General features: G+C 47.8%; 1 protein-coding gene across 1 annotated transcript in view; it reads left to right on the top strand.

The window, feature by feature from the left end:
- Positions 1-1688: 1688 nt before the first annotated feature.
- The window catches only part of ITPK1 (inositol-tetrakisphosphate 1-kinase), a 124757-nt gene continuing 104737 nt past the window's right edge, over positions 1689-21708 (top strand). The window contains exons 1-2 of the mRNA XM_040333649.1: positions 1689-2050; positions 12781-12949. Coding sequence (XP_040189583.1) covers positions 12855-12949 — 95 coding nt within the window. The 5' untranslated portion in view covers positions 1689-2050; positions 12781-12854. The remainder of the gene's footprint in view (positions 2051-12780; positions 12950-21708) is intronic.

The raw sequence follows: 21708 nt of genomic DNA, 5'->3' as shown, positions 1-21708 counted from the left end.
TTTCCCTTTATGGGATGATTTTCTCTTTATGGGATGATTTTCTCTCTATGGAATGATTTTCTCTCTATGGAATGATTTTCTCTTTATGGGATGATTTTCTCTTTATGGAATGATTTTCTCTCTATGGAATGATTTTCTCTCTATGGGATGATTTTCTCTCTATGGGATGATTTTCTTTCTATGGGATGATTTTCTCTCTATGGAATGATTTTCTCTCTATGGAATGATTTTCTCTCTATGGGATGATTTTCTCTCTATGGAATGATTTTCTCTCTATGGAATGATTTTCTCTCTATGGAATGATTTTCTCTCTATGGAATGATTTTCTCTCTATGGAATGATTTTCTCTCTATGGAATGATTTTCTCTCTATGGAATGATTTTCTCTCTATGGGATGATTTTCTCTCTATGGAATGATTTTCTCTCTATGGAATGATTTTCTCTCTATAGGATGATTTTCTCTCTATGGAATGATTTTCTCTTTATGGGATGATTTTCTCTTTATGGAATGATTTTCTCTCTATGGAATGATTTTCTCTCTATGGAATGATTTTCTCTCTATAGGATGATTTTCTCTCTATGGAATGATTTTCTCTTTATGGGATGATTTTCTCTTTATGGAATGATTTTCTCTCTATGGGATGATTTTTTCTCTCTATGGGATGATTTTCTCTCTATAGGATGATTTTCTCTCTATGGAATGACCCCCCTCTATGGAATGACCCCCCCTCTATGGAATGATTTTCTCTCTATGGAATGATTTTTTCTCTATGGAATGATTTTCTCTCTATGGGATGATTTTCTCTCTATGGGATGATTTTCTCTCTATGGTAAGATTTGCTCTTTATGGAATGATGTTCTCTCTATGGGATGATTTTCTCTCTATGGGATGATTTTCTTTCTATGGAATGATTTTCTCTCTATGGAATGATGTTCTCTCTATGGAATGATTTTTTTTCTCTATGGGATGGTTTTCTTTCTATGGAATGATTTTCTCTCTATGGGATGATTTTCTCTCTATGGGATGATTTTCTTTCTATGGAATGATTTTTTCTCTATGGAATGATTTTCTCTCTGTGGGAAGATTTGCTCTTTATGGAATGATCTTCTCTCAATGGTAAGATTTGCTCTTTATGGAATGATTTTCTCTCTATGGTAAGATTTGCTCTTTATGGGATGATTTTCTCTCTATGGAATGATTTTCTCTCTATGGAATGATTTTCTCTCTATGGAATGATTTTCTCTCTATGGGATGATTTTCTCTCTATGGGATGATTTTTTCTCTATGGGATGATTTTCTCTCTATGGAATGATTTTCTTTCTATGGGATGATTTTCTCTGTATGGAATGATTTTCTCATTATGGAATGATTTTCTCTCTATGGGATGATTTTCTTTCTATGTGATGATTTTCTCTCTATGGTAAGATTTGCTCTTTATGGAATGATTTTCTCTCTGTGGGAAGATTTTCTCTTTATGGAATGATCTTCTCTCTATGGTAAGATTTGCTCTTTATGGAATGATTTTCTCTCTGTGGGAAGATTTGCTCTCCTCTGATACATTGTATCCACTAGTTTGATTCTTTGTTGAATAAACTATTGGAAACTTTGGCAGGCAGTGTGTGCCAGTCACATGTGTGCGGCGGAGGCCCGAGCAGGGGCGCCCTCTAGCGGCCCGCCGGCGGTACTCCTCCCTCTCACTTCCTCCCCATAGAGGAGCACAGGCAGTGCTGTGTGTGCTGCTGGCTGAGCCTCCAACTTCCACGCTTGCTGCTGCTCTCCCCCTTCCACGGATGAAGCTCGGAACCCCCCAGGAGGACCCTGTGGAGCCACAGCACAGGGTGTGTCCCCCTGCCTGAGAAGCCCCAGTGTATTGCCTCTCCAGCCTGCATGAAGAGAGCAGGGAGGGACCCAGCTGAGGAAATGGAGCTCTGAGAGAGGGGGAGGGAGAAGAGAGAGAGAGAGGGAGGGAGACAGTCCAGAAGAGACAGATCACCAACAAGAGGGAGACCTGGAGCTGTCTCCTTCCACCAGGCTCCATCTCCTATCCAGGTCAGTAGAGGGAAGGGGGGGAGGGGTGACCCACTTCACCAATGCATGACTTGCAGGAAGAGGGGATCCTGCCTGCTTGGCTATGCTGGCTCAGATGGCATGCACAGGGTTAACCCTGCCTGGGTAGCCCAGCAGTGCCCTTGTCTGCTGGGTGATGGAAGTTCCCCCCCATGACTCTGATCAGGACCAGTCATCTGCTGCTGGTGAACTACAAGTGCAAGCATGTCCTGCCAGCCAGGGCTCCTGCAGCTCTCCTGTAAAGTTGGCCCTGTAGAGTTTTGGGGACAGGCAAATGATATGGTCCCTGGCTGCTGGAGATTGTTGGGGCGGCTCTGCTGGGACTTGTTGTTCTTTAGCAGTTGCTTTGAGTTTGATGCACTAATGGGGGCGACTTTCGTCTCATTGGTGGGTCATGAGTTTGCGCTGTGGGGTGCTGAGATGGATTCCTGTCTGCATGGAGTTTTTTTTTTTGTATGTGTGTTTTGAGCTGCAGAGTTTAATGGCTGTCTGCATGGAGTTTGTAGGTTGCTTATATTTGAGCTGTGGAATACTTGGGGTTGATTCTTGTCTGCATGGAGTTTATGGGTTGTTCTGTTTGAGCTATGGAGTAATGGGATGGATTCCTGTCTGCATGGAGTTTGTAGGTTGCTTATATCTGAGCTGTGGAATACTTGGGGTTGATTCTTGTCTGCATGGAGTTTATGGGTCGTTCTGTTTGAGCTATGGAGTAATGGGATGGATTCCTGTCTGCATGGAGTTTTGTAGGTTGCTTGAGTTACAGGGTACTGGCTTTGATAGCTGTCTGCATGGAGGTTGTCTTTGAGCTGTGGGGTACTAGGTTTGATTCTTGTCTGCCTGGAGTTTGTAGGTTGCTTATATTTTTCGAGCTGTAGGATACTGGGGTTGATTTTTTTTGGTCTGCATGGAGTTTGTAGGTTGCTTGTGCCTTTACTTTGTGTTTGAGCTGCAGGGTACTGGGTTTGATTCTTGTCTGCATGGAGTTTGTAGGTTGTGTTTGAGCTGCGGGGGATTGAGTTTGACTCTTGTCTGCATGGAGTTTGTAGGTTGTGTTTGAGCTGCGGGGTACTGAGTTTACTAGCTGTCTGCATGGAGTTTGTAGGTTGTGTTTGAGCTGCGGGGGATTGAGTTTGACTCTTGTCTGCATGGAGTTTGTAGGTTGTGTTTGAGCTGCGGGGTACTGAGTTTACTAGCTGTCTGCATGGAGTTTGTAGGTTGTGTTTGAGCTGCGGGGGATTGAGTTTGATTCTTGTCTGCATGGAGTTTGTAGGTTGTGTTTGCGCTGCGGGGTATTGAGTTTGACTCTTGTCTGCATGGAGTTTGTAGGTTGCTTGGTTTTGAGCTGCAGGGTACTGAGTTTACTAGCTGTCTGCATGGAGTTTGTAGGTTGCTTATATTTGAGCTGTGGGATACTGGGGTTGATTCTTGTCTGCATGGAGATTGTGGGTTGTTGTGTTTGAACTGTGAAGTACTGTGATGGATTCCTGTCTGCATGGAGTTTGAGGTTGCACGAGCTGCGGGGTACTGGGTTCGATGGCTGTTTGCCTGGAGTTTGTAGGTTGCTTGTGTTTGTGATGTGGGGCGCTGAGATGGATTCCTGTCTGCATGTAGTTTGTTGCGTTTTGAGCTGCGGGTTGGTACTTGGTTTGATTCCGGTCTACATGGAGTAAGTAGGTTGCTTGTGCTGTGGAGTACCGAGTTTGATTCTTGTCTGCATGAAGTTTGTAGGTTGCTTGAGCTGCGGGGTGCTGGGTTTGATAGCTGTCTGCATGGAGTTTGTAGATTGCTTGTATTTTTTTAGGCATGCTTTAGGTGTTTTGCTTTCCACCTGCAACTGGCCTGGTTAACCTGTGACCCCGATTGGCCTCGGTGCCTGTGATTGTGGCGGGGGTGTTGGATTGCCGGTGGCACCTGCAGTGATTGGTGGATATGGCTCTTTGTAGTATATATATATATGTGTGTGTGTGTGTGTGTGTGTGTGTGTGTAATATATATATATATATATATATATATATATATATATATATATATATATATATATATATATATATATATATATATATATATATATATATAAAATATCACAGTATATAATGCATATATAAACAAACACAGTATATACTAAAAACACATAGGGCCGGATTCAGATACATTGCAGTATCTGCCGGCGTAACCTATCTCAGATACGGTACGCCACCGTAACTTAGGGCGCAAGTTTCGTATGCAGAAAGGACTTGCGCCCTTAGTAACGGCGGCGTAACGTATGTTGTGCGGCGTAAGCCCGCCTAATTCAAATGGGGATGATGTGGGCATGTTTTATTCAAATCAATGGTGACCCCGCGTATTTGACGTATTTTATGAACGCCGTTTGTAAAAAAAAAACAGTGCGCATGTTCGAAATTACGCCGCAAGTCGTCATTGCTTTAGACGTGAGCGTAACTTACGTACAGCCCTATTCGCGAACGACTTACGCAAACGACGTAAAACTCGACGCGGAAACGACGTCCATACTTAACATGAGCTACGCCTCATAGAGCAGGGGTAACTTTACGCCGGAAAAAGCCTGACGTAAAAAAATGCGCCGGACGTACGTTTCTGAATCGGCGTAAATACCTAATTGGCATGTTCATCGCGTAACTATACGGAAGCGCCACCTAGCGGCCAGCGTAAATATGCAGCCTAAGATACGACGGTGTAAGAGACTTACGCCGGTCGGATCTTAGGGAAATCTGTGCGTAACTGATTCTCTGAATCAGGCGCAAAGATACGACGGCCCGCATTCAGAGATACGACGGCGTATCTGGAGATACGCCGTCGTATCTCGTATCTGAATCCGGGCCATCGTGTGTGTATAAAACACACAGTATATACTATACACACACAAAGGGGTGTTCAAAAACTGTCTGCACTTAATATATATATTATTACTATTATTATTATTATTATTATTATTAATAAAAAGTAGAAAGTTGACCGTGTGTATATGTATTTGTGTAATATATAGTTACATATACACACGGTCAAGTTTCTACACTTTTTGTTTTTTTAACTCTTAAAAAAATCTATATAAAAAAAAAATATATGTGCAGAGGGCCAGATTCTCTTACATTTTTGGCGGGCGGCGCGTAAGCCATTTACACTCCGCCGCCCCAACCTACAGGAGCAAGTGCTGTATTCCCCAAACACTTGCTCCGTAGTTTGGGGCGGCGTAGTGTATTTGGCCCGGCGTATCCCTGCGTAAATCCAAGGGGGCGGCTTCTATTTAAATTAAGCGCGCCCCCGATTCTAACGAACTGCGCATGCACCGGGCTTAAAATAGCCCAGTGCGCATGCTCCAGTTCTCGGCGTAAAACGTCAATGACGCCGACGTGTGCGTCGTTGACGTAAAGTCGTATTCAAGAACGACTTAGTAAACCGGCGTACCCGACGGGAAAACACGACGCGGAACCCGACGCTATACTTAACATGGCGTACGTGGGACTGGCGTAAGGTTACCCCTCATATAGCAGGGGTAACCTTACGCCTACGCAAACGACAGTTACGTGACGCAAATTCGTTCGGGAATCGGCGTATCAGGCTCATTTGCATAAACAAATGAGACCTGAGCGTAAACGCCACCTAGCGATGGAGTTTCCTGAGATACTCCATCGTAACTATACTCAGAATATGGCCCAGAAAGTTTTTGAACACCCCTTTGTGTGTGTGTAGTATATACTGTGTGTTTTATATACATTATATTTTGTTTGTTTATACACACAAACTATGTGTTTTTGTTGGTTTTTTATTATATACTGTCTACCGTATAGGAAGACCCATCTGTTGGATTACTAGTTTTGGGTGGATGATGCTCTAGAAATGCCTTGTGGCGTCTAGATTGGACTGGCTGGCTCCTGAATTCTGTGTGCAGTGCAAATAAGGACTGAAGATATCTCGGTGACAGGCGGTGACTGCTCGGCAGTGCCGGATCTTCCCTCCAATATTGATTTTTCTGTAACGGTAGAAACTAACCTGCAACATTCTGAATATTACTATGTAATTATAATAATTGCACCAATTGGGGATTTTCAAGTGTTCCCCCCCCCACACACTTTATCTTGGCTTGACACCCCACCTGGGGACGAGCTCTGTCCTTGTCGGCGCTCCTGGCGGTTTGTCATGTAGGAGGACGCAGGGGAGCCTCGAGCGACACCTGTCATTTTTGTTGTTACTCCTCATGTATGTGTCATTTCTTAGTGAATTCAGCCGGCCGTCTGAGCCTGACTCTTCACTTGCTGCCCTTGTCCTCTTCCTGATGAGCTCCGGCGCGTTCGCACAGTCCACGTGCAGAGCCTGCCAGGAAGTCGGCACGGCGCTTCGCTAACCACAGGCAGGGAGACATTTCCCGATCTCTGCAGCCGAGCATCGGGATTCGGGACAATGTCGCCCTGCCTGTGATTAGCGCAGCGCCGGCGTCCTGGCGGGCTCTGCACGTGGACTGTGCGAACACGCCGGAGCTCATCCCTATTCCTGACCTTGCACACGGAGTCAAAGCTCACATGAGGACTCCTTGTTTGCCGAGTGTGAAGCATGGACGCTGTTATGCGCTCTCAAGAGCTGGGAGTGTGCGAGGTCAGGAAGAGGACAGGGCAGCAAGTAAAGTGTCAGGCTCAGACGGCCGGCTGAATTCACTAAGCAATGACACATACACAGGGCTGGCCCAAGACATTGTGCTGCCTGGGTCCCAGGATAAAATGCTGCCCCCCTCCCCTACCAGAAGGCCCCCACATCCATTATTTTATATCATAATTAAATATATCAGGAAGTCAGATTTAAATGCAACGACACCTTGTCTATATGCAAAATTATGACATACCATTATGTTTGATTCCGATGGGCAGGGCTGGGGTAGTGTATAGGGGCAGGGCTGGGGTAGTCTATAGGGGCAGACTAGGGTAGTGTATAGGGGTAGTGTATATGGGCAGTGTATAGGGGCAAGGCTGGGGCAGTGTATAGGGGCAAGGCTGGGGCAGTGTATAGGGGCAAGGCTGGGGTAGTGTATAGGGGCAAGGCTGGGGCAGTGTATAGGGGTAGTATAGGGGCAGGCTAGGGCAGTGTATAGGGGTAATATATAGAAAGTCTGGGGTAGTATTTTTTTTTTGGGGTAGTAATTTTTTTTTTGCGTATGGCACTGCGTCAGTTTAACTGAAAATTGCGCGGGTGTACAAACAAAATCTATTTCCTTTTTTCCCCCCACAAACAGAGCTTTCTTTTGGTGGTATTTGATCACCTCTGCGTTTTTTAGTTTTTGCGCTATAAACAAAAAAACAGCGAAAAACAATATTGTTTACCTAAATATCCCCCCCCCCCCCCCCAAAAAAAAAAAAAAAAATTCATCAGTTTAGGCCGATATGTATTCTTCTTCATATTTTTGGTTAAAAAAAAAAAAATCCCAGTAAGCGTATATTGATTGGTTTGCGTAAAAGTTATAACGTCTACAAAGTATGAGAAAGATTTATGGCATTTTTATTATAAAAAATGTTTTTTTTTTTACTAGTGATGGCGGCAAACAGCGAATTTTAGCGGGACTGCGACATTGCAGCGGACGGATCGAACACTTTTGACACTTTTTTGGGACCATTTATACAGCGATCAGAGCTAAAAATAGCCACTGTTTACTGTATAAAAGTCACTGGCCGGGAAGGGGTTAACAGTAGGGGGCGATCGAGGGGTTAAGTGTTCCATAGGAAGGGGTTTCTAACTGTGGGGGGAGTACGGAGAGATCGTTGTTCCTGATCACTAGGAACAGACGATCACACTGTACTCCCCTGACAGAACGGGGATCCGTTTGTTTACATTGACAGATCCCCGTTCTGCCTGTTTTGTGGTCTCCTCTAGGGCCGGGTAGGTCTGTTTTTGTGGTCTCCTCTAGGGCCGGGTAGGTCTGTTTCGTGGTCTCCTCTAGGGCCGGGTAGGCCTGTTTTGTGGCCTCCTCTAGTGCCGGGTAGGCCCTTTTTGTGGTCTCCTCTAGGGCCGGGTAGGCCTGTTTTTGTGGTCTCCTCTAGGGCCGGTTAGGCCTGTTTTGTGGTCTCCTCTAGGGCCGGTTAGGCCTGTTTTGTGGTCTCCTCTAGGGCCGGTTAGGCCTGTTTTGTGGTCTCCTCTAGGGCCGGTTAGGCCTGTTTTGTGGTCTCCTCTAGGGCCGGTTAGGCCTGTTTTGTGGTCTCCTCTAGGGCCGGTTAGGCCTGTTTTGTGGTCTCCTCTAGGGCCGGTTAGGCCTGTTTTGTGGCCTCCTCTAGGGCCGGTTAGGCCTGTTTTGTGGCCTCCTCTAGGGCCGGGTAGGCCTGTTTTGTGGCCTCCTCTAGGGCCGGGTAGGCCTGTTTTGTGGCCTCCTCTAGGGCCGGGTAGGCCTGTTTTGTGGCCTCCTCTAGGGCCGGGTAGGCCTGTTTTGTGGCCTCCTCTAGGGCCGGGTAGGCCTGTTTTGTGGCCTCCTCTAGGGCCGGGTAGGCCTGTTTTGTGGCCTCCTCTAGGGCCGGGTAGGCCTGTTTTGTGGCCTCCTCTAGGGCCGGGTAGGCCTGTTTTGTGGCCTCCTCTAGGGCCGGGTAGGCCTGTTTTGTGGCCTCCTCTAGGGCCGGGTAGGCCTGTTTTGTGGCCTCCTCTAGGGCCGGGTAGGCCTGTTTTGTGGCCTCCTCTAGGGCCGGGTAGGCCTGTTTTGTGGCCTCCTCTAGGGCCGGGTAGGCCTGTTTTGTGGCCTCCTCTAGGGCCGGGTAGGCCTGTTTTGTGGCCTCCTCTAGGGCCGGGTAGGCCTGTTTTGTGGCCTCCTCTAGGGCCGGGTAGGCCTGTTTTGTGGCCTCCTCTAGGGCCGGGTAGGCCTGTTTTGTGGCCTCCTCTAGGGCCGGGTAGGCCTGTTTTGTGGCCTCCTCTAGGGCCGGGTAGGCCTGTTTTGTGGCCTCCTCTAGGGCCGGGTAGGCCCTTTTTGTGGTCTCCTCTAGGGCCGGGTAGGCCTGTTTTGTGGCCTCCTCTAGGGCCGGGTAGGCCTGTTTTGTGGTCTCCTCTTAAATTCCTCCAGGGATGAGGAGGTTCTTTGTGGGCTTATCCCAGGGCTAAAAATGTTACTTGTGGCCTCTTCTAGGGCCGAGGAGCTTCTTTGCAGTAGGTGAAGCAGTACCCCTCTTGCACTGGCAGAGTTTTGGCTGAGCATGCGTTTTATCTCCTCTGATCACATAGCACAGCGCAATCTTATCTCTGATCTGTAGGAATGAAGGCAAGCTGCAGGACCTGATGCTAAAGCCCTTGTGGGCGAGCCGGTTAAAGGCGTGCCGTTGTAACATGCCATCAACAAGGCTAACCGGACCAGCGAGTGTAGAGACAAAATGCCCGCCCAGGGGGCAAATAAAATCTAAAAATCTCAGGTGCTCGTGGTATGCTTGCAGAGACTTGAAGTTGGCCAGGTGGAGAGAATTCACCAGGTGGCTGCATTCAGACCGATGCAAACGCCAACTGACATCTAATTTCCACGCTGGATCGTAAACTGTTGAAATTTGGTTTTAAATAATCTGTTTGTCCTCAACTTTTTTTCATTTTATGTTGCACCTTAGTGCTGCAGATCTCCCCTTTGCAGCCGCTAAGGCCCAGATTCTCAAAGGGCTTACGACGGCGCAATGCTATGTACGCCGTCGTAAGTCCTAATCTGGGCCGTCGTATCTATGCGACTGATTCTTAGAATCGGTTACGCATAGATATCCATTAGATCCTACAGGCGTAAGACTCTTTCTTTTTTATTTATTTTTTGCCGCTAGGTGTCGCCTTCGTCGAGTATGCAAATTAGCAAAATACGCGAATTCCCGAACGTACATGCGGTCGACGCAGTGAAGTTACGACGTTTACGTTAGTTTTGCGCTGCGTAAAGTTGCCCCTGCTATATGAGGGGCAACCAATGTTAAGTATGGCCGTCGTTCCCGCGTCGAAATTTTTAAATTTACGTCGTTTGCGGAAGTCGTCCGTGAATGGGGCTGGACGCTATTTACGTTCACGTCGAAACCAATGACGTCATTTGGAGCAATGCACCCTGGGATATTTTCCAGGCGGCGCATGCGCAGTACGTTCGGCGCGGGAACGCGCCCAATTTATATGCTACACGCCCCCTACCCGGCTAATTTGAATTAGGCTGGCTCGCGCCGGGTGATTTACGCTACGGCGCCGCAACTTTACAGGCATGTTCTTTCTGGATAAAGCACTTGCCTGTAAAACTTGCGGCGGCGTAACGTAAATCAGATACGTTACGCCCGCACAGTTTTACGCTGATATACGAGAATCTGGGCCTTAATGTCTACATGCACTCTGTATATACTGGCATTAGGGAGCAATTGGGTTTAGATCTACTTTAAAGTACACCTCTACCCAAATGCCACATTTCCTTGTTGCTGAAATGCATAATATGTGCTTGCATTGTGTCAAGGCAATATAATAAGGTGGGGATGGAGATTTCTGTTGAGAGGAGGAATTCAGGGGGGTAAGAATTGTTCTAGGAGGGGGGCATTTTGGTGGTGATTTAAGGAGGGTTTGTGCTAGGAGGGTCGATGTGGGGGGTGGTGCTTGAAGAGGTGATATGGTAGAGGGGGGGGGGGGGGGTTTGTACTAGGAGGAGATTTTTTTTTCCCGGGGGGGGGGGGGGGGGAGATTTGTGCTAGTAGAGATGATTTGAGGGGGGGAAGGGAGGAATATTTGTGCTAGGAGAGGAATTTGGAGTGGGGGGGGGGGTTGTGCTAGTAGGGATGTTTGGAGGGGGGATGGGAGGGATATTTGTGCTAGGAGGGAGATTCGGAGTGGGGAGGGGATTTGTGCTATTAGGGCTGATGGGAGGGGGATTGGGGGGGTGATTTGTGCTATTAGGGCTGATGGGAGGGGGATTGGGGGGGGGGGATTTGTGTCTAGGAGGGGGATTGGGGGGGGGATTTGTGCTATTAGGGCTGATGGGAGGGGGATTGGGGGGGATTTGTGTCTAGGAGGGGGATTGGGGGGGGATTTGTGCTAGTAGGGAAGATTGGAGGGGGGAAATTTACGTCCTTTTTTTCCCCTCACAAATCGAGCTTTCTTTTGTTGGTATTTGATCATCTCTGCAGTTTTTATTTACAAAATAACAAAAATATAACAAAATATATATCCGAAAAATAACAAACAACAAAGGGCTAGATTCAGTAAGTTTGTGCGGGCGTAGCGTATCAAAGATACGCTACGCCGCCGTAACTTAGTGAGGCTGGGGCTGGATTCACAAAGAACCTGCGCCCTAAGTTGCGGCGGCGTAGCGTAAAACTGCCGGCGTAAGCGCGCCGAATTCAAATTGTGAAGAGGTGGGCGTAAAATGTAAATAAAACATGACCCCCCCACGTAAATGACGTCTATAACGAACGGCGCATGCGCCGTCCGTGAACGTATCCCAGTGCGCATGCTCCTAATCACGTCGCAAATAGTCAATGCTTTCGACGTGAACGTAATTTACGCAAAGCCCTATTCGCGAACGACTTAAGCAAAACGACGCAAAATTCGACGCTGTCCCGACGTCCATACTTAACATAGGTTACTCCCGCTATATGAGGAGTATCCATACGCCGGAAAAAGCCTTGCATTAACGACGTAAAAAAATCCGCCGGGCGCACGTACGTTTCTGAATCGGCGTATCTAGCTCATTTGCATATTCTACGCCGAAATCAACGGAAGCGCCACCTAGAGGCCACCGTAAATATGCACCCTAAGATACGACGGCGTAAGAGACTTACGTCAGTCGTATCTTAGAAAAATTCTGGCGTATCTTGGTTTCTAAATGCAGAAAAAAGATACGCCGACGTAACTTCTTACTGAATCTAGCCCAAAATGTCTTCATCAGTTTAGGCCAGTGTTTCTCAATTCCAGTCCTCAGGCCCCCCCAACAGGTCAGGTTTTCAGGATTTCCCTCAGATGAAAAGGCTGTGGTGATTACTAAGGCAGTGAAACTGATCAAATCACCTGTGCAAAATAATGGAAATCCTGAAAACCTGACCTGTTGGGGGGGCCTGAGGACTGGAATTGAGAAACACTGGTTTAGGCCAATATGTTTTCATCTACATATTTTAGGTAAAAAAAAAAAACACGCAATAAGCGTATATAGATGTATTAAATGTCACTAGCCGGGAAGGGGTTAACACTAGGGGGCGATCGGGGGGGGGGGGGGGGGTCAAGTGTGTTCCCTGGAAGGTGTTTCTAACTGTGGGGGGACTGACTGGAAGAGGCGAGAGATTGCTGTTCCTGATCACTAGGAACCAGCAGATCTCTCTTCTCCTCCACCTGTCAAAAACAGAATCTCTCTGTTTACATCGACAGATCCCCGTTCTCGCTCCCGCGATCGCTGGTTGCCGGCCGCGCGCATCGGGTCCCCCTCCGTAAAGGCGGTGCGCGCGCGCCCGTTATGGCTCTTAAAGGAGCCGACATACACCTACAGCTGTTTGCGGGAACGAGCCGACCTGCTGCCGTATGATGACGGCGGCTGGTCAGCAAGTGGTTAAAAACATAGTACTTTTTTGACACAATTAAAAAATATATATATTTAGAATTGGTGTTTTGGGGTGGGGCGTGGCGTGACCCGCGCCTATTAGGCGCACCGTAACGGGCGCCTGCCAGTGTTAAACGAGTCATAAGATGAACGGATTGTGTGCTTTGCGTGTTCACAGAAGTCATTCTAATTTGGCTTCTTCTTTCCTCCCCAGGTGAAGCGCGTGGGCTGCGTTCACTTAGACTGACCCGACCTCCTGGTGGCGACGCGCAGAAACGTGCGGGAAAAATGCAGACGTTCCTGAAAGGGAAGCGGGTCGGGTATTGGATGAGCGATAAGAAGATCAAGAAACTCAACTTTCAAGCCTTTGCTGACTTGTGCAGGTAAGATGTCGCTGGAAGGCTTCGGTCACGCGAGGAACTTGTGAGCTTTTTGAAATTGTGCCGCTCTCGTGATTATAAAGGTTTAAAGGGCTAGTCCTCCCAGAACTGATATTTTTTTTGTTGCATGCTGGACAGTTACGCTGTCTGACAGTTATCTCATAAAGACTCTATTAGGGGGATATCTGCACCGATTTCCGGGTCTGTACAGCTGCTGAGCACAGGGATGGTGGGAACCCCTCATAATGGGCACAGCAGGTGTACAGACCCAGGAACTCAGCATAGGGTTGGTGGGAACCCCTCATAATGGGCACAGCAGGTGTACAGACCTGAGAACTCAGCACAGGGATGGTGGGAACCCCTCATAATGGGCACAGCAGGTGTACAGACCCAGGAACTCAGCATAGGGTTGGTGGGAACCCCTCATAATGGGCACAGCAGGTGTACAGACCTGAGAACTCAGCACAGGGATGGTGGGAACCCCTCATAATGGGCACAGCAGGTGTACAGACCCGGGAACTTGGCACAGGAATGGTGGGAACCCCTCATAATGGGCACAGCGGGTGTACAGACCTGGGAACTCTGCACAGGGATGGTGGAAACCCCTCATAATGGGCACAGCAGGTGTACAGACCTGGGAACTTGGCACAGGGATGGTGGGAACCCCTCATAATGGACACAGCAGGTGTACAGACCCGGGAACTTGGCACAGGAATGGTGGGAACCCCTCATAATGGGCACAGCGGGTGTACAGACCTGGGAACTCTGCACAGGGATGGTGGAAACCCCTCATAATGGGCACAGCAGGTGTACAGACCTGGGAACTTGGCACAGGGATGGTGGGAACCCCTCATAATGGACACAGCAGGTGTACAGACCCGGGAACTCAGCACAGGGACGGTGGGAACCCCTCATAATGGGCACAGCAGGTGTACAGACCCGGGAACTTGGCACGGGGAAGGTGGGAAACCCTCATAATGGGCACAGCAGGTGTACAGACCTAGGAACCCCTCATAATGGGAACAGCAGGTGTACATACCCAGGAACTTGGCACAGGGATGATGGGAACCCTTCATAATGGGCACAGCAGGTGTACAGACCTGGGAACTCAGCACAGGGATGGTGGGAACCTCTCATAATGGGCACAGCAGGTAAACAGACCCGAGAACTTTAACCATTGAGGGGTTCCCACCATCCCTGTGCTAAATTCCTGGCTCTGTACACCTGCTGTGCTCATTATGAGGGATTCCCACCAACCCTCCAGTGGCAGACATTGACTACCTGGTTCCAGCTGTAACTGAAGTATCACTTTTTTGGTGCACTGGCCCTTTAAATTATTTATTTTTTAAAGCAATACTCCCCCTTTTTTTTTTTTTTTTACACTTAATTTCCTAGAACTATGCCGCTACACTTTCTAAAAGCACTCTACAGGAAAAGTCCAGCCATCTGTAACATTCCACACTCTCCCGTGTCATGTGATTGGAGGTGCGGCTGCCTTTTGTTACAAGCGTTTTAAATATGACACGAGGCCCCACAATGCATTGCGTCAGTGGAGGGCTCGTGTGCAATGCTGACACAAGCAAAAGCATCACTCCGCTAAACCCACAATACACACATACATATACACACACACACATATATATACACAATACACACACACACATATATACACACACATACACATATACACATACACATATATATATATATATACACACACATACACATACACATACATATATACATACATATACATATATATATATACACACATATACATATATACATATACACACACACACATATACATATACACACACACATATATATATATACATACATACACACACACATATATATACACACACACAGCGGTAAAACAACACGCAATCGCACGCTGCGTCAGCAAAGTCTGAAAAGGTCGTATGTATCGGCTTTCTCTTTTATTGTTAAAGCTGAAATTGAATCTGCTTATATTTTCTCTTCTCTGGTCCCCCCCCCCCCCCCCCCAACATAATGACATTTTTAAATAAAACCTTTCTATTTTCATTGCCTTCCACCCTTTATGTTGGACCCGGCGACGTTGTCAGGGCTGCTGTAAGAAACGCAGTTTACTATGCTTCTGAATGAACACAGTGAGAGGTCAGTACCGATCCCTCGTTGTGTTCATTCAGGAAAGGAAGGAGCTGGTAAATGTGACATATTTATTGGATCCCCCACACTCTACATCATGAAGGGATTTTATTGTGTGCTTACAGCTGCCAGTGGGACATGTGTCCTCTCTCGCTCTGGCATGGATCAAGGTAAAGGGCCAATCACAGCGGCCCTTTACCATGTGATCAGCTGTGTCTAATCACAGCTGATCACAATGCAAACACACTTGCTGGTTATTGGCATTCCTTTCCTCATGGGCTTTTCATGGTGTGAGGAGAGGAGAGACAATAACTGGCAAGTGTGACGGGACATCTCATAGTCGGAGCAATGATCATCAGGGTCTTGATTATAAGTGCAACTCCCAACAAGTGCCGCCTCGCCAGTGCCCAGACAGTGCCGCCTCGCCAGTGCCCAGACAGTGCCGCCTCGCCAGTGCCCAGACAGTGCCGCCTCGCCAGTGCCCAACCAGTGCTGCCTCACCAGTGCCCAACCACTGGTCCATGATGTCTTCTGGGACCTGTGTGTTTCCCAGAAGACAGCAGGGGGTGGGGGGTGCCAGACGTGGCGTAGACTGCGGCAGATAATGCAGGGGTCTATGCCCGGAAGTGGGTGCCAATACCTGTCTTCGCTACATGCCGACCGCACACCGTCATTATACGGCGGCAGGTCGGCTCTCCTGGGCGAGAGCCCGTAGCTATACGGCGGCTCTTTGAGCGGCCACTAGGGGCGCGTGCGCGTCCCCGACTCCCGTGCGTGTACAGTGTATGAACAGAGGATCAGTGTTTCCCCTAGTGAGGCCACCCCCCCCCCCCCCCCCCACAGTAAGAACACACCCAGGGACATACTTAACCCCTTCCCCGCCCCCTAGTGTTAACCCCTGGCATTTTTATAGTAAGCCAATGCATTTTTATAGCACTGATCGCTATAAAAATGCCAATGGTCCCAAAAATGTGTCCGAAGTGTCCGCCATAATGTCGCAGTACTGAAAAAAATCGCTGATCGCCGCCATTACTAGTAAAAAAAATATATTAATAAAAATGCCATAAAAATACCCCCTGTTTTGTAAACGCTATAACTTTTGCGCAAACCAATCAAACGCTTATTGCGATTTTTTTTTTTTTTTTTTTTTTTTTTTTTACGAACAATATGTAGAAGAATACGTATCGGCCTAAACTGAGGAAAAAAAATATTGTTTTTATATATTTTTGGGGGATATTTATTACAGCAAAAAGTAAAAAATATTATTTTTTTTCAAAATTGTCGCTCTATTTTTGTTTATAGCGCAAAAAATAAAAACCGCAGAGGTGATCAAATACCACCAAAAGAAAGCTCTATTTGTGGGAAAGAAAGGACGCCAATTTTGTTTGGGAGCCACGTCGCACGACCGCGCAATTGTCAGTTAAAGCGGCGTAGTCCCGAATCGCAAAAAGTGCTCTGGTCTTTGGGCAGCAATATGGTCCGGGGGTTAAGTGGTTAGACAGGTATCTGCTCCCCCCTGAAAGGTGCCAAATGTGACGCTAGAGGGGGGGGAGGGGGAGTCCTGACAGCGAAGGTTCCATTTTTGTGTGGACCTCCGTTTTTTTAAGAGAAGATTGGCATCTAATTGCTGTATGCCAAGCGTATCCTGTGCCCTGACCCCTCTCCTGTTAAAGTTCCTTCAAGCAATACATCTAAAAATGACACCCCCCCCCCCCAGACTGCGGTACTGGAGCCGGTGTGAACGGTCTGGAGCTTTGCGGTGGCTGCAGCCTCTGTACATTTAGAGAAGAAGCGGTTAATACCAGTGGCCCCTGGGGCCCGAACGCCACATTAAAATGTTTGGGCCTGTGGCCTTTCTCTACCGTACTTTTCTCTGGTGGCCCCTGGATGCCTGCTAGCCGTGACCTACAATATACACCGAGACATTCTTGTTATTCTTTATGTTTACCGTTGTACTTGATGGAACCTGTTTTTTTTTCGCCGGCACATAAGGGCCTTTTCTCCTTTTTCCTGTTGGTTCCTTCTCTAAATGTGTTACAAAACAAGTGTCACAATGTATTTTTGTTTCTCCATTAACAAATCTGAAGGCGTCCTTTGTGCTTCTCTGATGACAAGAGGAAGAGAGAGACGAGTCTTCTTTACACTCGTTTCCTGAATAGAGATGGCCCAACGTCTACCCCGCTTGTAGATTCCCCTGAATTGATCTCCAGATTTTCCTATAATAATACTAATATACTCCTGACCATGGGCGTCCGCTGAAATTTTTTCAGCACAGACCCCCCCCCCCCCCCTTCAGCACAGACCCCTCCATTCAGCACAGACCCCCCCCCCATCCCATTCAGTACCTCAGATCAGCCATCAGCATGGCCGGGTCACAGCAGGTTCCCTCCCCCTGTGTACACATAAACACTGGAGGGGGAGGCAGCTTCACTCTGCTCGCTGTATCTGTGTGACATCCGGCCCGGGACCACTCAGACAGCTCGTGCCTGCAAGGCTCTTCAACACCTTCTCGATTTTTCAGGGGGGGTCAATTGCCCCCCTTGCCCTATGGAGTGGATGCCCATGCTCCTGACCCTTTTATTATGTTTTTAACCGCCTGCCGACCGCCGCACACACACATAAGTTGGCACAATGGCGCAGGCAGGCAAATGGGCCTACCTGTACGTCCCTTTAAATTTGTCACCCAGCGGGCTTACTCGGTCCCTCCGCGTGCCTTGTGAGCATGCTCGCGGGTCCCGGGAACTCGATGTTCCCAGGCTGCTCCCGCGATTGTGGTCGGCAAAGACAGAACAAGGGAATGCCTTTGTAAACGAGAAATTCCCCTGTTCTGCCTAGTGACGTGTCACTGGTAGCTCCCCCCTCTAACAGTTGAAAGCACTCCCTAGGACACACTTAAAGTGGAGGTTCACCCTCAAAAAAAATTCTGACATCACATGGAGTCGAGCCATCCTACCAACAGAATTCCCGGTGTTTTTTTTTTTTTTTTCTCAGCGCATACCTCGTTATCACGATTTTCACCCCCCGGCAATCCCGCGGGACTGGGCGTTCCCAAGCACTGCCTGTGATTGACAGGCTTCCGAACGGCGCATACTGCGCATCACAGGTTGCCGACAGAACCCGAATGTCGGTGCGCAGGCGCCGTATAGAGCCGCACCGACGTTCGGGTTTTTTCGGCAACCTGTGACGCGCAGTATGCGCCATTCGGAAGCCTGTCAATCACAGGCAGTGCTTGGGAACGCCCAGTACCGCGGGATTGCCGGGGGGTGAAAATTGTGATAACGAGGTATGTGCTGAGAAAAAAAAAAAACACTGGCATTCTGTCGGTAGGATGGCTCGACTCCATGTGATGTCAGAATTTTTTTGGAGGGTGAACCTCCACTTTAACCCCTTCAGTGCCACCTAGTGGTTAACCTCTTCACTGCCAGTGTCATTTTCACAGTGATCGGGGCATTTTTATAGCACTGATCGCTGTAAAAATTACAATGGTGTCCGATGTGTCAGCCATAAAAATTGCGGATCGTCGCCATTACTAGTAAAAATAATAATAATAATAAAAAAAATATAAAACTATCGATTAGTAAAAATTCCGCGCCAAATTGCACAAACCGAGGTGCAATGTAATATGAATGATAAATATGTACTACATTCAAAACAATACAAATTAAAATATAAGATTGAGCTGCTCCTCTGCAGATCAAGTGATACTTAAAGGGTCACTAAAGGAAAACATTTTTTTTTGCTGAAATGACTGTTTACAGGGTATAGAGACATAATAGTTAAAGCGGAGGTTCCATTACAAAAAAAAGAAAATTAAAAGTCAGCAGCTACAAACACTGTAGCTGCTGACTTTTAATAAGGACACTTACCTGTCCTAGCCTCCAGCGATGTCTGCCCCCGCCGAGGCTGATCCTCGATCCTAGCAGCTCCAAGCGCTGCCATCCACAGTAAGGGAAACGCAGTAAAGCGGTACGGCTTCACTGCCCGTTTCCTACTGCGCATGCGCGAGCAGCGCGGCGCTTTGTGAATGGGCCGGCTGCTTTCTGGGACACACACAGTTCCCAGAATGCAGCGCGCCCCATTCACAAGAAGACACCCAGTGTAGGAGGAGAAAGAGAATTCATTTTATGTTAAATGTTTTGCAATCCTGTTGTTATGCTGACCAGTAACGAGGCTGCATTGCAAACGTTACGATTTCCTCCGTTCTGATTGGATCGGGACGTACACGCAAACTACAAATACCGTGATCCTCTAGTGAGGCAAAAATACCCTAAGGGGTAGATCCACATACAAATAGATCGGCGCAGCGTATGTGAGATACGCTACGCCGCTGTAACTTACATTAGGCCGGTTCAAATCCCCAAAGAATTTGCGCCGTAAGTTACGGCGGCGTAGTGTATCTCAATCGGCTTAACTGCGCGGAATTCAAATCGGCGATTAGGGGGCGTGTTTCATTTAAATGAAGCACGTCCCCGCGCCGAATGAACTGCGCATGCTCCGTTTCTAAATTTCCCACCGTGCATTGCGCTAAATGACGTCGCAACGACGTAATTTTTTTTAACTTAGACGTGAATTGCGTCCATCCCGATTCACGGACGACTTGCGCAAAAAAAAAAATTAAAATTTCGACGCGGGAACGACGGCCATACTTAACATGGCAAGTCTAACTATACGCAACGAAATAGCAGCTTTAACTATACACCGGAAAAAGCCGACTACAGACGACGTAAAAAAATGCGACGGTCGCTCGAACGTTCGTGGATCGTCGGAAATAGCTAATTTGCATACCCGACGCGGAAAACGACGTGAACGCCACCCAGCGGACGCCGAAGAATTGCATCTTAAATCCGAAGGCGTACAAAGACGTACACCTGTCGGATCTAACCCAGAAGCCGTCGTATCTTGTTTTGAGGATTCAAAACAACAATACGACGCAGGAAATTTGAAAGTACGCCGGCGTACTCTCTCTGTGGATCTACCCCTAAATCTCTTCTTTACCCTTTTTTTAAAAGCAAAAGATCAAAAATGAATTTGTTTTACTTCTGCCCTAGACCGGAAGTGACGTCATGACACTCCGGTCCTCCAAGGCTATAGAAGCGATCAGAGACGATCTGGTCTCTGTCTGCCTCTGTGACCAGCTAGACACACCGTCGGACGGTTTCTCTGGCCCTCCGGTAAAAGCCAGGAAACACAATGAGCTGCTTGTGGATCACTTTCATGAAAAAAATGCTAACTGCTGGTTGGTAAAAAATATATAAATACTGGGGTTATGGCTGATGGGCTCTGGCTGATGGGCTCTATCTGTAGCTGCTGCACACCCATCGCCCAACCCTCTTCTGTAGTATTTTGCAAGTTGTCTTATTCACGGTTGATTTTTAATGAGGATACTTTTTCCGGCACACACCTAGAAATCTGAGTTGTACATTGAAGGTATGACACAATCCCGAAGGTTAATGTGTGATCCTTCACCTGTAATCACACGGGTGGTAACAGGTGAAGTGTGTTTAGCATCTGTAGCCAGAGGGCGGACGTTTCCACCGTTGTAGTCCCGTGTACTTCTAGGAGGACTAAATGATGGCTTCCAGCGCAATGTTTATTGAACCACATAAATGAGCTCCACCTTGTAATGTGCTGTGTAGATTACCAGACTAATTACAGACTCGTTGTAGTAAAAGCTGAATCTCGGGATCAGCAAATCCATTCATCATGTGTATTCATCTGGAACCTTGGTGATCTTTGTGTATTTCTTTCAGATCTGTGCAGTAATCCAGTGTGAGACTTCCTGTAATAAAGACCGCTCACTGCTTGTGCAGGGGGACTGGTCTTGTCTCCGCCCCCTCCTATAGATTTCTGTAGTGGGTGGAGCCTACTGGGCCCCTCCTACAGCTCTACTCTCTGCACAGTGGTGATGTTCCTTGTCATTGATTGGACCCTGGGCAAGCATTTTCTTTCCCCTCTGCCCCCCCCCCTCTCTTTCCATGCAATTTTTCATTTTCCACCCCAACATCCCAAAAACACACACACAGGCTTAGCCCAGGCTTTAATAGGCCATACTACCCTTACACAGGACCCCTTCCCCCCCCCCATACTACCCCCATCATTACACAGGACCCCTTCCCCCATACTACCCCCATCATTACACAGGACCCCTTCCCCCATACTACCCCCATCATTACACAGGACCCCTTCCCCCATGTTACCCCCATCATTACACAGGACCCCCTCCCCTATACTATCCACATCATTACACAGGGACCCACTCCCCTACACTATCCACATCATTACACAGGACCCACTACCCCCATCATTACACAGGACCCCTTCTCCATACTACCCTCATCATTGCATAGGACCCATACTACACCCAATATTACATAGGACCCCTCCCCCATGCTACACCCATCATTACACAGGACCCCTTCCTCCATACTACACCCATCATTACACAGGACCCCTTCCTCCATACTACACCCATCATTACACAGGACCCCTTCCTCCATACTACACCCATCATTACACAGGACCCCTTCCCCCATACTACCCTCCATCATTACACAGGACCCCTTCCCCCATACTACCCTCCATCATTACACAGGACCCCTTCCCCCATACTACCCTCCATCATTACACAG

This window comes from Rana temporaria, chromosome 13 (genome assembly GCF_905171775.1).
Source record: "Rana temporaria chromosome 13, aRanTem1.1, whole genome shotgun sequence".
Classification (NCBI taxonomy): Eukaryota; Metazoa; Chordata; class Amphibia; order Anura; family Ranidae; genus Rana; species Rana temporaria.
Note: the sequence above shows the minus strand (reverse complement) of the source record. Positions and strands in the feature narration are given on the sequence as shown.